Source organism: Sphaeramia orbicularis, chromosome 20 (assembly GCF_902148855.1).
Source record: "Sphaeramia orbicularis chromosome 20, fSphaOr1.1, whole genome shotgun sequence".
Taxonomy (NCBI): Eukaryota; Metazoa; Chordata; class Actinopteri; order Kurtiformes; family Apogonidae; genus Sphaeramia; species Sphaeramia orbicularis.
In genome coordinates this window covers 595816-613141 of record NC_043976.1, presented here as the reverse complement: position 1 = coordinate 613141, position 17326 = coordinate 595816, and the positions used below count along the sequence as shown (strand labels likewise).

Genomic DNA, 17326 nt, shown 5'->3' with positions numbered 1-17326 from the left:
TAACGTCCATATTTGATATCAACCTGTGTTGAAGAGGATGTGTGGGACAGACACACATATGGGAATGAGGAATCTGAGAGTGTGTGTGTTTTCCAGGGAGGGCGGACACTTTTGATTCTCCATACATGGCCCAGATCATCTCCAGGACCAGAGAGCCCGGTCAGTCCCCGTTCTGCTCTTAACTGCGTCCCAGACTGTCGAATCAATGCTGTTGTATTTATGCTGTGTGTGTGTGTGTGTGTACAGACACTAAGACGTACACGCAGGACGGAGTGTGTCTCACAGAGTCGGGCCTGTCTCACCTCCAGTCTCTGGTTGAACCTTTGACCTCCCCTCGCAGGTATCGCAGGTATGAACCACCATTCCAGACTTGGAGGCCAGATCTGTTCAGCAGGATTCACTGAACTCAGTCTCACTTGAACTCTTATTTACGTTAATTGACTAGTTCTGCAATATATCGTGATATTTCATTCGGGGCTCGGGCATCGACACGAGCACCTATTGTTCTTCTGCATGTTTATTTATCTTCTTCATCATCTTCATCTTCCGGACAAAATTTCGTCCGTTAATACAGCCTCGGGCGTTGTGATGACACCTGCAAATTATACATCAAAATGTGCGGTTTCATTGGGAATAGTTATTTTTGTAGACATTTGCGAATTTTTTGCAGTTATTCGCAAAAAACATGCAAAACTAGAAGCACTCGGAGAGCGCAGACCTCCGCCAAGGGTGATCAGTGGCCCCCCCCGTGGGCCCCCCCACCCCCGATCACCACCAAAATGTAATCATTTCTTCCTTATCCCATTTCCAACAAACCCTGAAAATTTCATCCAAATCTGTCCTTAACTTTTTGAGTTATGTTGCACACTAACGGACAGACAAACAAACAAACAAACAAACCCTGGCAAAAACATAACCTCCTTGGCGGAGGTAAAAAGTCCCATAGAAATGAATGGGGAGAGGAAAAAATCAGCCAGAAAAGTCCACTTTTTTCTGACCGCTACCACTTCGCCATACTTTGACCTACAGACTTCATTTAAACTTTAAAACGCAGGCATTTTTGTCCTCTCCGCATGAATGTACTTGGTATGAGGATGGGGTTTACGGTTTTCAATAGGTGAGTCTTCAAAAACCCCTGGGTTGAGTGAAAATTGTCAAAATTTCCTGAGTTAGTGTGTGATGTCATCACGCTAGAGTGTAAGAGCAGAGAAAATTCAACTGAAAATTCTCTGAATAACTCATCTTCCTGAACAAATGATACATCGCAGGCAAATGATATTTTCCAAAAACGTAGCCATGGTTCCTGGGCTTCATATGAACCCATGTTTGAAGACCTAGCTCTTTTTAAAGTGAAATGACAGGCACTAGTTTGGAGGCTCATGCCTTCTTTCCTCCATTAACTCTCCATTATATCAGATTCCTTCTTGTCTTGGTCAGTTGACTGTTTTTACACTGCCCTAACTCAGTCATATCTCACAGTACAGGAAAAAAAAAATACATCTGTGTGTTCCCCAGGTCTGTCTGACGCTCATGGTCATTTCAGTTTTCAGCTATCTTTTACGGTTTTATGGTAAGCTGTAAATACTGACTGAATGAAATGATACTAAATTAGACTGATTCTGCCACCTAGTGGTCCCGTACGGTAACTGTCATTTTTGGTCCAATCAGCACCAAACTTGACCTGGTTAATGTTTGTCCAGCCTTAAATGAAATGATTCTAAATCTGACTGATACTGCCACCTAGTGGTCCCCCACGGTAACTCTGTCATTTTTTTGTCCAATCAAGACCAAACTTGATGTGGTTAATGTTGCTCCCGCTCTGAACAAAATACTGAATCTGGCCCACAGTGCCACTTAGTGGTCCCGCACGGTAACTCTGTCATTTTTGGTCCAATCAGCACCAAACTTGACCTAGTTGATGTTGCTCCTGCCTCGAAAAAAATTGACTCAACGATATTGAATCTGATTCATAGCACCAACTAGTGGTCCCAGAAATTTGCCTCGGCTGTGCGCCGCTTTGGCCTGGACGTGGACGCGACCTTGCGATCGCGAGTGGGACCTGTTGTCATGAACGACCTCGGAATAGAACTGACGTCGTGCCCCCGACCCCCGAGCCCCTCTCACGATTTCCGTGTGTGGAAATTGTCTAGTTTCACAATACTGCATCGATATTTTTAGGCATTTATTTAAATGCAGATATTGTGGAGGTTAATTTTTGTTTTTTTCTTTTTCTTTTTTTGTTTATTCTTATTTCACAATTCTTTTATTCAATAATGTTCATTCCTTTGTTGAGACTGAACTCAAATACTGTTCTGATGCTAGTTGTAAACTAATAGAATCAGAACATTTGAACAGGATCTGAAACTGGAATGTCTATAAAACAGAATTTCAGTTTGAACACATTTTGAACATTTTGTGATAAAACATTAGATCCTGTTGGGATCAAATAAAAATGTGTTTAGTATTTGTGCAGATTTATGCTGGAATTGTTTTCTTCCAGGAAATAATCTTTTAAAAAAGAAACAAAACCAATAAAAAAAATTGCCTATTTAACAGTATTGTGATATACCGTGATATATCGTATCATGATCCTAAGTATTGGGATTTGTATTGTATCGCCACATTCTTGCCGATACACAGCCCTAGTTTTAGTTGGGTTTTTATTTAGTTATTTACAGGGTCATTCAAAAGGAATGAACCGATTTCATTACGCAATATTTTAATAAGGAAAAGCAATTGAAAACTTCAGCCCAGTCACAAGTATTCTACTCACAGTCAGCTTTTATTTCCTGCCTGTGTTCACTGTGTCCACCACCTGCAGCACAGACAACATCAATGCAATAAGAGAACTCCTCCCAGACGCGTATCAGCAGATCAACATCCACTGAGTTGATCGCTGTTGTTATTGGACGTTTAAGGTCATCGAGGTTAGTGGGTAGCTGTGGGGCATAAACTGATAAAACTCCTCTTTCAAATGGTCACTGACTCATTCCATGACGATGCTTGAGAACCGAAGCAATGCGTCATGAAATCGGTTCATTCTTTTTGAATAACCCTGTACTTATTTATTTTATCTAGTTTGAGTGTTAGTTCAAGTTTTACATGAGAAGTGATTGAAGCTAATGGGTCTGGGGTCCTACCTGTTACCTACCTGCTATCATGAGGTCACATTAATTATATTCATATTCAAAGAATCAAAGGAAAAACAGTTTCAGCTAAATTGAACCTGATGTCGTTGAGGTTGTATTTTATCCACAAACTAAAAAAGGAAATGTTTTGAAACTAGAGGTTATTACCTGAAGTGTCATTGATTAATTTAGTCCTTGTGGTTCTTCAGTTCTAAGCTTTGGAACTCGGTGAAATTAACACTAGTTTGGTGGAAGGAAGAGGTTACAGGGGTTTTTCTAGAAAAAATTAGTAAGAGGGAGCACAGGTAGGTGAGGGAGCGAAGCGACCAAGCGGGGGGGCGGGTGGTGCAGAAGGGGGGGTTTCCCTTTGAAAAACTGAGGTAAAAATAGAACATTCTGAGTCTATCTGAGAGGGATATTGTAACTCTAGTGGCCCTCCTGCAATTTTTTAAAGCAACTAGGGCTGCAGCTATCAAATATTTTAGAATTTGAGTATTCTACTGAAAATTCCTTCGATTAATCGAGTAATCGGATAAAACTTGTTTTTGCTTGGTTAAAGAGCAATTATAAGTACACAAGAGGAAATAAGTTATTTCACTGAATAATGAAGGACCAATTGCTTTCCTTTTTTTTTTTTTTTTGATAATTAACCCTTTTGTTACATTCATATTGTGCATACGCAACAAAATGTATTTTCTTGACTAGCAACATTTCCAGAGAGGCAATTGCAAATACAGATAAAAATAAATGAAATTTAATTACTTTCAACTTAGTATTTCTTGTTAGTATCAAAAATATAACGCATTAATAAATTTTAAATAAGTCATAAACATTGCCTTTTTGATGTGCAACTGAACTTTGGCAGCTGTAAGTTTCAGAATTTACAATTTAGACTTAACAGGAATGTGTTGTGGCATAGAAGAGGCAAGAACATTTGAATGAGTCCATACATGAACAGTTTGACACATTTCTGCTGTATTCAGGAGAATCAAGGGAGTGGCCCCCCCACCTTTTCTGTCCGTCTCAGAACCTATAACTCCACCCCTCCCCCGCTGCTTCATGTTAGCAAAAAGTAGTTGGATTTTGCCAAAATTCGGCCGTGACAAGGTAAGAGGAAACTTTCAACCCACCAGTGCACCATTTTGGCCGTGCTTTTGGGAAATTAACCGTTCAAATCACGGGTGCACGTATGCAAGTCTGTGCTTGTGAAAATCGGACTAAACTATCCATACATTCGACAGTTCCATAATAAACACAAACCTAACCCTCCACAGGGCTAACGTTATATTAGTAAGGTATATTAACGTTAATCTCATTGATTTACGCTACATTTATTCTATTTTATCTGGGGTCCTCCGCTCCATTCTGGGTGTTTTATGGGCAGATGCTCCATCACAGATGTGCTGTTGTGTGGAAGGGCCGTGATACAACACATACAGTACAGGCCAAAAGTTTGGACACACCTTCTCATTCTTCGCATTTTCTTTATTTTCATGACTATTTACATTGTAGATTCTCACTGAAGGCATCAAAACTATGAATGAACACATGTGGAATTATGTACTTAACAAAAAAGTGTGAAATAACTGAAAACATCTCTTATATTCTAGTTTCTTCAAAGTAGCCACCCTTAGCTCTGATGACTGCCTTGCACACCCTTGGCATTCTCTTGATGAGTTTCCAGAGGTAGTCACCTGAAATGGTTTCCACTTCATAGCTGTGCCTTGTCAGGGTTACTTAGTGGAATTTCTTGCCTTATTGATGGGGTTGGGACCATCAGTTGTGTTGTGCAGAAGTCAGGTTGATGCACAGCTGACAGCCCTATTGGACAACTGTGAGAATGCATATTATGGCGAGAACCAATCAGCTAAGTAAAGACAAACGAGTGGCCATCATTACTTTAAGAAATGAAGGTCAGTCAGTCTAGAACATTTCAAAAACTTTGAATGTGTCCCCAAGTGCAGTCGCAAAAACCATCAAGCGCTCCAACCAAACTGGCTCACATGAGGACCGCCCCAGGAAAGGAAGACCAAGAGTCACCTCTGATGCTGAAGATAAGTTCATCTGAGTCACCAGCCTCAGAAATCGCAAATTAACAGCAGCTCAGATTAGAGACCAGATGAATACCACACAGAGCTCTAGCAGCAGACACATCTCTACAACAACTGTTAAGAGGAGACTGCGTGAATCAGGCCTTCATGGTCAAACAGCTGCTAGGAAACCACTGCTCAGGAGAGGCAACAAACACAAGAGATTTATTTGGGCCAAGAAACCCAAGGAATGGACATTAGACCAGTGGAAATCTGTGCTTTGGTCTGATGAGTCCAAATTTCAGATCTTTGGATCCAACCGCCGTGTCTTTGTGCGATGCAGAAAAGGTGAACGGATGGATGCTACATGCCTGGTTCCCACCGTGAAGCATGGAGGGGGAGGTGTGATGGTGTGGGGGTGCTTTGCTGGTGACGCTGTTGGGGATTTATTCAAGATTGAAGGCAACCTGAATCAGCATGGCTACCACAGCATCCTGAAGTGACATGCCATTCCATCCGGTCTGCGTTTAGTTGGACCATCATTTATGTTTCAACAGGACAATGACCCCAAACACACCTCCAGGCTGTGTGAGGGATATTTGACCAAGAAGGAGAGTGATGGAGTGCTGCGCCAGATGACCTGGCCTCCACAGTCACCGGACCTGAACCCAATCGAGATGGTTTGGGGTGAGCTGGACCGCAGAGTGAAGGCAAAAGGGCCAACAAGTGCTAAGCATCTGTGGGAACTTCTTCAAGACTGTTAGGAAACCATTTCAGGTGACTACCTCTGGAAGCTCATCAAGAGAATGGCAAGAGTGTGCAAAGCAGTCATCAGAGCTAAGGGTGGATACTTTGAAGAAACTAGAATATAAGAGATGTTTTCAGTTATTTCACACTTTTTTGTTAAGTACATAATTCCACATGTGTTCATTCATAGTTTTGATGCCTTCAGTGAGAATCTACAATGTAAATAGTCATGAAAATAAAGAAAATGCAAAGAATGAGAAGGTGTGTCCAAACTTTTGGCCTGTACTGTACATGTCACAGTGTTCACCCTCTGTTCAGTCTGAAATGCTTCCACACACTTCCGACATTTTCTGTCTCTTTTATTGTTTTTTTTCTGTCTTTCGTCATCATTGTATTCACTCGTCTCTTTCATCTTCCCGCTGCTTCATCCGAACACTTCCGTGTCTTCTGTCATCTTCCTTTGCCTGAGTAACGTAGGTGCGTTGTGACACATTAGTCCATGTGAGATGCTGTGCTTTGAGCTTTACAATTAAATAAGCAATTCCTCGAGGCAGAGAAAATTCCTTGATCATTTTTTGTAATCGAGGTACTTGAATTACTCGTGGAATTGTTTCACCCCTGAAAGCAACCAATCAAAAAAAAAAAAAAATTGGAATTTCGGTGAGGGGGTGCTAGCCGAAAGTATGAGGGTGCAGTGCCCCTGTTCCCCGGTTCAGAAAAACCCTTGAGTAAACTATAATTAACTCTTTCCCTGCCAGAGTGTTTTCCAGTGCGTTGCCAGCCAGCGCCAGCCTGTTTGGTCATATCCTCTAATCTTTGAAGGCCCACTGAAAATGCTGTTAGGAGTATGTCAATGCTGCATACACCAAATGAAAGAACAGAACTTCAATTTTTAAACACAAACTTTATTCATTCATGAGGTATAAACATTTGAATATTGGTAATTTTCAGGAAGAAATTACATTTTGAGCAAAAAATTAAGAAAATCTCATTTTTTCAAAGATATTGATTTTCAAGATAATACTGAATTCCTATTTACATTTTTGACTCTTGTTTGCAAACAGTAACACTGTATTCGATATCACAAAACAGAATTACAATTACAATAATAATAATAATAATAATAATAGTAATAATAATAATAATAATAATAATAATTGGGCGGGACGTCGCACCGGGCGATCCGCCCCCCCGCGCGATCCGGCCCCCGTGACCGTCCACACCTCAGCTCCACTCACACCTCTCCGTCCCCATACCAGTTCCCACCCTTTAGTGTCCGTCCTCCTTACATCTGTACAGAACACCAGCGACCCTCTGCTGAAACCACCATCACCTTTAAAGGAGACTTTTATTTTGGAAACCCTACTGTGTGTATGTGCATTTGTTTTGTATGTGAGAGAAAGAATCAGTTTGAAAAATGAATTGAAATTGTATGAATAATTGAGCATAAAAGTGATGATTTATGACATTTAAGGCTTTTATTTTGGAAAAACCCTATTGTGTGAGCATGTGTGTCTGTGAGAAAGAGTACTTTTGAATGAAGAAACATTGTACAAACAGTTGAGTGTTTGGTCATAAAAATGAAAAGAAGTTATTTACTAGACATTATATTTTTAATAAGGGCTTATTTTGAAAAAATGTACTCCGTGTACTTTGTAATGTGTGCAAAATGTCCAATATCCACAATATAATGCAGCAAAACCTGTTTTAAAATGTGAGAGGTGGGAAGAAAAAAAAAAAAAAATTCCTTGTCTCTCCTGGGATTTGAACCCAGGCCTCCTGTGCAATAGACCTGAGCTCTAACCACTGGTCTATTCTCAGACAATTATAGGGATGAACTACTCAGCCTTATATAGGGATTTTGTCATTGTGAAAAGTGAAAGTAAACATGCTCTTCAAAAAAATCACGATTATTCCATAACCGTAGGTCGTATCTGCAAAATTCTTTCACTTTTGGATTCTGCAGACTAGTGGGAATTTAATGAGGCATAAATTGTGTAAAAAAGTCTGAAATGAATAAGCAGTAATTGGAGAAACGTAGAGTAACTTTCAAAGGCAGATTGCCAACTTCCTGTTGGAGTTAGCTCATGAGTGTCAGTGTATGATTTGTCGGCTCAATCAGACCAACATTTTGGCATTTGTTTCATGTTTCTGTGACATTCCTTCTGGCCACTAGGGCAGATTTTGTGTGTTTTTTAGCACAAAGGTGGCACTACAGAGTCCATTTTGGCACCCAAGGGGTTAATTTTGATATTGAATGAGAGTGTTCACCAGCCATGACATACATGGCAAATTTGGTGAGTTTTGGAGCATGTTAAGGGGGTCAAATGGCAGTCTAAAGTTGAAAAATTATGAAAATAAACAAATTGTTATAAATCAATAACCGTACATCGTATCTCAAAAATTTTTGCATGTGAGATTTGTGGTGAGTCCCGTGAACGTGTAGATATGTCACATGTGGGGAAAAACTCCAAAGTGAAAAATGAGTTCCAAACATCGCAACTTTGCGGACTTCTAAAAAAAAAAAAAAAAAAAACTAAGACAGTTCTGGAAAAAGTATGAGATCACTTTTGTGAGGAGGGTTCACTCTATCTTTTGGTGCTATTTAGAAGTCAATACGACAAACGGTGTCATTGGAGTTAGTTTTAGAAATTTTATTTTGAAAGGCATATTGCGAACTTCCTGTTGGAGATAGCTCATAGGTGTCAGCACGTGATTTGTTGGGCTCAATTAAACGAAAGTTTTGGCGTTGGTTTTGTGTGTGTACGACATTCCTACTGGAAGTTTGCAATTTGAGCATTTTATTTTGAAAGGCAAATTCTGAACTTCCTGTTGGAGTTAAGTCATGAGTGTCAGTGTGTGATTTGTCGGGCTCGATGAGAGGAAAATTTTGGCGTTGGTTTCATGTTTCTACGACATTCCTACTGGGCGCTATGGCCGATTTTGTGTATCTACGGGGCACTAGAGAGCTCATTTTGGCACCTATGGGTATAATTTTTACATTTTATCAAATTTTCTGCCAGACCTGACATGTGTGCCAAATTTGGTGAGTTTTCGACCGCGCACCGCGTGTTCCGCCTCCCACGACCGTCGACACCTCAGCTCCACTCACACCTCTCCGTCCCGATACCAGCTCCCATCCTTTAGTGTCCATCCTCCTTACATCCCTACAGAACACTAGCAACCCTCTGCTGAAACCACCATCACTTTTTAATGAGGCTTTTATTTTGAAAACCCTACTGTGTGTATGTGGTAGAGAGATAGAATGAGTCTGAATGAATTTAAATTATACAAACAGTTGAGCATAAAAGTCATGATTTACCACATTAAAGGCTTTTATTTTGGAAAACCCTATTGTGTGTGTGTGTGTGTGTGTCTGTGAGAGAATAAGTTTTAATGAAGTAAAACTGTAGAAACAGTTGAGCGTTTGTCATAAAAATGGAGAAGTTATTTAATAGTCATTATGTAGTATTTTTAATAAGGCTTTTATTTTGAAAAAATGTACTCCGTGTACTTTGTAATGTGTGCAAAATCTCAAATATCCACAATACAATGCAGCAAAACCTGTTTTAAAATGTGCAGGCGAAAAAAAATCAAATCAATTCTTGGTGTTGCCTGGGATTTGAACCAGGGACCTCCTGTACAATAGGCAGCAGTTCTCACCACTACTCCATCCCCAGACACCTGCAAACATGCACCAGTAAGACTTTCATAGGGAATTTTTTCAAAATGTAAACTGAAAGTAATAGTACTCTTGAAAAAAATCACAATTATTCCATAACCGTGGGTCCTATCTCAAAAATTCTTTGACTTTTGGATTCTGCAGACTTTTGGAAATTTAACGATGTATAAATTGTGTAAAAAAGTGTGAAATGAATAAGCAGTAATTGCAGGAAGGTAGATTCACTTTGAAAGGCAGATTGCCAACTTCCTGTTGGAGTTAGCTCATGGATGTCAGTGTATGATTACATCAACATTTTGGCGTTTGTTTCATGTTTCTGTGACATTCCTACTGGCTGCTAGGGCAGTTTTTTTATGTTTTTTAGTACATAGGTGGTGCTACAGAGTCGATTTTGACACCCAAGGGGTTAATTTTGATATTGTATCAAAGTGCTCCCCAGCCATGACATGTATACCAACTTTGGTGAGTTTGGGAGCATGTTAAGGGGGTCAAATGGCAGTTTAAAGTGGAAAAAAGTATAAAAACAAACAACTTGTAATAAATCCATAACCGTACATCCGATCTCAAATTTTTTTGCATGTGACAGTTGTGGTGAGTCCCCTGAACATATAGATATGTAACATGTGGGTGAAAAGTCCAAAATGAAAAATGGGTTCCAGACATCGCAACTTTCCGGGCTTCAAAAAAAAAATTAAGGCAGTTCTAAAAAAGTTGCGAGATCACTTTTTTGAGAAGGGTTTACTCTATCTTTTGGTGCTATTTAGAAGTCAATGCGACAAATGGTGTCAGAGGAGTTAGTTTTAGAAATTTTATTTTGAAAGGCATTTTGCGAACTTCCTGTTGGAGTTAGGTCATGAGTGTCAGTGTATCATTTGTAGTGCTTCATCCAACTAATATTTTGGCACTGGTTCCATGTCTCTACGACATTCCTACTGGCCACTAGGGCCATTAAGGTTTTTTTCACATAGGTGATGCTAGAGAGCACATTTTGGCAATTATGGGGTTAATTTTGACATTTTATCAAATTTTTCGCCAGGCCTGACATACGTGCCAAATTTGGTGAGTTTTTGAATATGTTAAGGGGGTCAAATTCCAGTTTAAAGTGATGTCGGAAAAATAATAAGAAGAAACGAACGAAAAACAATAGGGCCTTGCTTTCAAGGCAAGGCCTCTCACTGTGAGTGAGAGGGTCCCTAATAATAAACAGTTCTAAGATATTCCAACGGTCCGATAAATGTTAGAGGGCACCAAAGACTACACACCAAACTTTACACAAAACCTCTCCTGAAGTACTAGATTCCTTATAAACTTTACACATTTATATGCATCAGTTATGAGTCTTTCACATATTAATTTAGCCTTTTTTATGTAACACTTCCATATTCCTCATTATCAACAAAAACAATACAGAAACAAATGCACTAAATTCTAGTTGTGTTTGATCTGTAAATACTTACATCTAGTTATGTATCTATTTATGAATATATGTATGTATTTATGTCATACGAAGGCCAATTAAAGCAGTGGCTTACATCTGTCCCCGCTGGCATTATGGAGCTGAGAACGACATCTGTGTTGAATCTGCTCCGTGTCCACAGTGTCAGAATCTGGACTCTCACTGTCTAAAAGATGAAGACCAGGCATCCTTTGTCTCGTCTCATGTCTGGTTGTCAGTCTTCTCCTGGAATGTCCACTATAAATGTCTCTTATGCCGCGTTTCCACTACGTAGAACTGGCTCGACTCAGCTCCACTCTGGTACCAGGTCCTATTCCAGACCCTTTCCACTCTGGTACCAGGTCCTATTCCAGACCCTTTCCATTCCAGATCCTCCCTCTTTCCAGTCCCTGGTCGTCATAGCGATGCGGTGCGTTCCTTCTGTGTGCTCTGCTCACAGTTGCTGATAAACTCACTGGTTGCCTGTTGTCTGGTCAAACTCCTGCTGAATGTTTGCGTCTGAACCTCCTGGACAAACCATGGTGTAGTTTTACAGACTGTCATCATGTGGATTCACCTACTGACAGATTTACTGGAAACTTCTGCATCTGTTTTTTGTAAAAGGCTGGGTCACAGAGACAACTCTCTGACCAATCAGAGGTCTGCAGTGTTAACACAGTGTCACCTTTAGTATCTGGTCCCCAGTCCTGGAACCTCAGCGGAGGTGGTACCAAAAAAGTAGTACCAGATTCCGGGTCCTTTTTCTAAATGGATACGCAAAAAGGCCGAGTCAGGTCGAGTTGATACCATGTAGTGGAAACGCGGCATTATGTCTTCCTCCCGTCTGTGATAGTCTGTCTCTCTGTTTCCACACACACCCCTGAAAACTTTACAGCCGGCCCTTCATTTTTTCTGGAAAAGCTGCTTCTCTGTTTGTTCTTAGACTAAGGAAAGTAATTCACATGATCTGCCACCTACAGTGTGACAGTGAAAACAGACTGACAGAAAATCTCATCAATGGCAGGGAAAGAACTCTTTCTGTGTAAATGTGAATCTACAGCTAAGTAATCGTAGGTAACAAAGTGAGTGTTGAGACAGTGGTGGAAGTCTGTGTCCTGAGTATGTGTGATGGTCACCGGCTGCTCTCCTTTATCTGTCGCTCAGGTGTAAACCCAAACTGAAGCTGAGGATCATCAACCAGAACAGTGTGTCTGTGCTGCAGACCCCAGAACCTGAGCCCTCCACCGAGCAGGAGCACAGAGGTCACACCACACACACACACACACACACACACACACACACACACACACACACACACACACAGTCACTCAAATTCACACACACCCTAACACACACAGAGTCACTCAAACTCACTCATACACATACACACACACAGTCACTCAAACTCTCACACACACACACACCTGTCTGTAACCCCGCCCCCTCTTGCTGTCTCCACAGGTGACCTGGACTGTGACCTGAAATCTGATTCAAGCCCCGAACGAGACCACGCCCATGATGATGACGTAACCAAGGAGCCTGAGGTTGCTGATGGCAACAAGAAGAGAAAGAGGAAACCCTACAGGCCAGGTGAGAGGGTGGAGCCTCAGGTGTGACTCACCTGTTACCTGCAGGTTCAGCTGTGACAAAAAAAAAAGACCTAATGATCTGAAGTCATGTTCATGTCCTCATAGTTTTATCATCAGCCTGGGAACATGTGCAGTTTTAGAAACAGGCAGAGAATCTAAATGTCAGTGTTCAGTCTGAGCGATGTGTTGAATGGATGAAGATGATTCAGGTCACAGACAGAACCAGAAGAGTCCACATCCAGCCTTTAAAAAACAATTAGAAAAGGACATTAAAAGGGAAAAAGAAACTGAAGATATTTCTGAAAGTGTCACTGACTGGCCTCTTGACCTCATTATTTTTAAGCCTATTTTACTGTTCTGTTGAATGAATTTGTCTCGTGTTGATGTGTTGCATTTTATTTACTACTGTATTATTTATGTGTGTCGTTAGGTTTGTTTTAATGTGTCGTTTCCTGCCCACAGACCACATATGCAAATGAGTTTTGAACTAACTCTGGCTTGACAGATAAGTTGTGCTTGGCCCCTGTTAAATACAATAAACTAAACCATGGAAATAACTATTGGACCATTGAGACAAAGCCAAGGCTCAGTGTTTTCATGACTCAGTCTTTAATCTGGACATCACATACGGTGCAGCCTGGACATACACCTTTATTTACTCAAGTATACTGTTTCTGTTCCACATCTACTGATGTCCACATACACGCGTTTCCCTTGTTCTCAGAGGACTTGGGTCAAGGAAAATTCTGTTTTTGTTTCATTCCATTAGCAGAGATTGGACCCATGTTATTGTCATCCTACTATATAATACATGTTCTGTGTTCCATCGATGTTCCATCACAGGAGGGCATTTGTACAGATTTTCTTCAGCCTTCACAGGCCCGATCGCCGCCAAACTCACCAAATGAATAGAAACATTACCTGACTAAATGTTGTGAGGTATGCTGGGAGATTTTAGCCTCTGTCTACTTTGAATTCTCCATCCCTGCCGCCATACTCCATTTTCAGAAGTGGTTCTGCTGCTGTTCATGACATTTTTACTGCTTAGCAGACCATGCTAACATGTGAAGGCTACAGTTCACTACTGCTGGTTGAATGTAATCATACTGGACAGACCAAACACACCTATGCTCTTCCCTTCATGCCTCACATGTTGGCTCAAGTTATTAGCTGCACAACGCATGATTAAATGGTAGTTTACAAATGGATAGTGGCGGAAGACAACTTCTACTTATCATACTATCGTACAATGGCACCATGGGTACAATGCCACTAGTGTACAATAATTTGGAAAACATCCCATTGAAGTTCACTTGGGTTTACCTTCGATCATTAGACCTGGGTTATTGTACTTTGTTTCAGTGGTCATTTATTGGTTTTAAACACATTCAGCCTTGTGATGGAGCGGAAATCCCTGAAATACGCACTGTCCCAGAGGTGAAGTGATAGAACCTGAGCAGAACTTGGACTGTGAGGTCTAGTTGTTTTCCATCAATATAACATGTTAACAGGATTAACTATCAAGGATCCACGACCTTTTTTAACTTAAGGCCCACTTGAGGTCATTGAAAACTTACTGGAAAAAAATGGCAAAGCAGATTAGTCTCCACTGGATGGTATTCAGATGTAACTGAATGTTATATATGTTTGTTTGGTATGTGCTGTAATAAAAGCACATGGTCTGTGGATCTGGTTTACTCCTGATGTACACACGTTTGCTTGGGTGTAGTATAAGACATGATTTGTCCATTTTCATTAGGTATCGGGGGTTTCATGGTCCGTCAGCGAGGAGGGAAGGCCGGAGGTCCAAGTCGCATCAAACTGTGTCGGAAAGATTCAACAGAGATGCTGCCAGGCCGAGACGAAGGTGAGCCATCATGGCCCTGGGACCACCGGTTCAGTGGGGGGGGTGTTTACAGGAATGTGTACATCATCGTCTTCTTTCTGTCTTGTTTGTGTTGAACTTAGGCCTGTTGGATGCTGACGTTTCCATGGAGACAGCGCCCTCTGCTGACCAGACGATGGAGAAGGTAAAGAAGAGGTACAGGAAGAAGAAGACGAAGCTGGAGGAGACATTCCCTTCGTACCTACAGGTAAAAAACACCCACATTTCACATGCAGACACCCTGGCAAACCCAGCGTTCTGATTGGCTGTCTGCGTCCAGGAGGCGTTCTTTGGTCGGAATCTCCTGGACCAGAGCCGACAGGTGGACCGGAGAGCGGGTCCAGAGGTACCAAGCGTCAGCCAACCACAAGCAGCTACAGGGGAAATGAAAGGCCCTGCCCCCGGATTACATCATGGCCCCACCCCTCAGAAACACAGAGTACTGCGTGAGTTCAGTGTTTGGTTGACATGTTGTTGTCCAGTGCTGACAGATGAAAGGATCTGACCTTTACCTGTTAACGCTGGGGTAAAAATTCAAACTAAATGATTACATTTTTTGTAAGAGGTTCTAAAAACTGATTCAGATCCTGATTCAAAGGTCCTTACATGTGTCCACACCTGTGTCATCTTTCATATGTATTTGATCACATGGTGAATCATGTGTGTTGTGACCGTCCAGCCATGTCGGAGGAAGCTCTAGTGGATCTGTCTGATGTTCTCAACACTGACCCTCACATACTGGCCACAGGACACACAGGTACATGTATGAACACAGTTGAGTACACGTATGAACGCAGTCAGGTACACGTATGAATGCAGTCAGGTACATGTATGAACGCAGTCAGGTACACGTATGAATGCAGTCGGGTACATGTATGAACGCAGTCGGGTGCATGTATGAATGCAGTCGGGTACATGTATGAACGCAGTCGGGTGCATGTATGAATGCAGTCGGGTACATGTATGAACGCAGTCGGGTACATGTATGAATGCAGTCGGGTACATGTATGAATGCAGTCAGGTACATGTATGAATGCAGTCGGGTACATGTATGAATGCAGTCGGGTACATGTATGAACGCAGTCGGGTACACGTATGAACGCAGTCGGGTACACGTATGAATGCAGTCGGGTACACGTATGACCACAAACAGACGGACTCGAACACACGGACACAAACAGACAGAAACAGACAGACAATTTCTTGAATAAATCTGGTGATCAATCATCACCAAATTTATTCAAGAAATTGTCTGTCTGTTTGTGTCTGTCTGTGTGTCTGTCCGTCTGTCTGTGTCTGTGTCTGTCTGTCTCTGTCTGTCTGTCTGTCTGTTTGTGTCTGTGTCTGTTTGTGTCTGTCTGTCTCTGTCTGTCTGTCTGTGTCTGAGTCTGTCTGTGTCTGTTTGTGTCTGTCTGTGTCTGTCTGTGTATGTCTGTCTGTGTGTCTGTCTGTTTGTGTCTGTGTCTGAGTCTGTCTGTCTCTGTCTGTGTCTGTTTGTGTCTGTCTGTGTGTCTGTCTGTTTGTGTCTGTGTCTGTTTGTGTCTGTCTCTATTTGTGTCTGTCTGTGTCTGTTTGTGTCTCTGTGTGTCTGTCTGTCTGTCTGTGTCTGAGTCTGTCTGTCTCTGTCTGTTTGTGTCTGTGTCTGTTTGTGTCTGTCTGTCTCTGTCTGTTTGTGTCTGTCTGTGTCTGAGTCTGTCTGTCTCTGTGTCTGTTTGTGTCTGTCTGTGTCTGTGTGTCTGTTTGTGTCTGTGTCTGTCTCTGTCTGTCTGTCTGTGCCTGAGTCTGTCTGTCTCTGTCTGTGTCTGTCTGTTTGTGTCTGTCTGTGTCTGAGTCTGTCTGTGTCTGTCTGTGTCTGTTTGTGTCTGTCTGTCTGTGTCTGTCTGTGTCTGAGTCTGTCTGTCTCTGTTTGTGTCTGTCTGTGTCTGTCTGTCTGTCTGTGTCTGTTTGTGTCTGTCTGTCTCTGTCTGTCTGTCTGTGTCTGAGTCTGTCTTTCTCTGTTTGTGTCTGTCTGTGTCTGTTTGTGTCTGTCTCTGTCTGTGTCTGTCTGTCTTTTTCTGTCTGTCTGTGTCTGTTTGTCTGTGTCTGTCTGTGTCTGTTTGTTTGTCTGTCTGTCTGTGTCTGTCTCTCTGTCTGTCTGTCTGTCTGTGTCTGTCTATGTCTGTCTGTCTCTGTCTGTCTGCCTCTGTCTGTCTCTGTCTGTCTGTGTCTATCTCTGTCTGTCTGTCTGTGTCTGTCTCTGTCTGTCTGTGTCTGTCTGTGTCTGTCTGTCTGTCTCTGTCTGTCTGTCTCTGTCTGTGTCTGTCTCTGTCTGTCTGTGTCTGTCTGTCTATGTCTGTCTGTCTGTCTCTGTCTGTGTCTGGCTGTGTCTGTCTCTGTCTGTCTGTGTCTGTCTCTGTCTGTCTGTGTCTGTCTCTGTCTGTCTGTGTCTATCTGTGTCTGTCTGTCTATCTTTGCCTGTTTGTGTCTTTGTGTCTGTCTGTCTGTCTTTGTCTGTCTGTCTCTGCCTGTTTGTGTCTGTCTCTGTGTCTGTCTGTGTCTGTCTCTGTGTGTGTCTGTTTGTGTCTGTCTGTCTGTGTCTGTCTCTGCCTGTTTGTGTCTGTGTCTTTGTGTCTGTCTGTGTCTGTCTGTCTGTCTCTGCCTGTTTGTGTCTGTGTCTTTGTGCCTGTCTCTGTGTCTGTCTGTGTCTGTCTGTGTCTGTCTGTCTGTCTGTCTCTGCCTGTTTGTGTCTGTGTCTTTGTGCCTGTCTCTGTGTCTGTCTGTGTCTGTCTGTCTGTCTGTCTCTGCCTGTTTGTGTCTGTGTCTTTGTGCCTGTCTCTGTGTCTGTCTGTGT

At 41.9% G+C, this 17326-nt stretch overlaps 1 protein-coding gene across 3 annotated transcripts in view; it reads left to right on the top strand.

Moving 5' to 3' along the window:
* The window catches only part of LOC115411479 (histone-lysine N-methyltransferase 2C-like), a 172205-nt gene that overhangs the window by 67097 nt on the left and 87782 nt on the right, over window positions 1-17326 (top strand). For all 3 annotated transcript variants that reach the window (XM_030123628.1, XM_030123625.1, XM_030123627.1), the window contains exons 24-31: window positions 97-159; window positions 247-349; window positions 12187-12284; window positions 12484-12612; window positions 14371-14478; window positions 14580-14704; window positions 14777-14942; window positions 15176-15253. In XM_030123628.1, the coding sequence (XP_029979488.1) occupies window positions 97-159; window positions 247-349; window positions 12187-12284; window positions 12484-12612; window positions 14371-14478; window positions 14580-14704; window positions 14777-14942; window positions 15176-15253 (870 nt within the window). The remainder of the gene's footprint in view (window positions 1-96; window positions 160-246; window positions 350-12186; window positions 12285-12483; window positions 12613-14370; window positions 14479-14579; window positions 14705-14776; window positions 14943-15175; window positions 15254-17326) is intronic.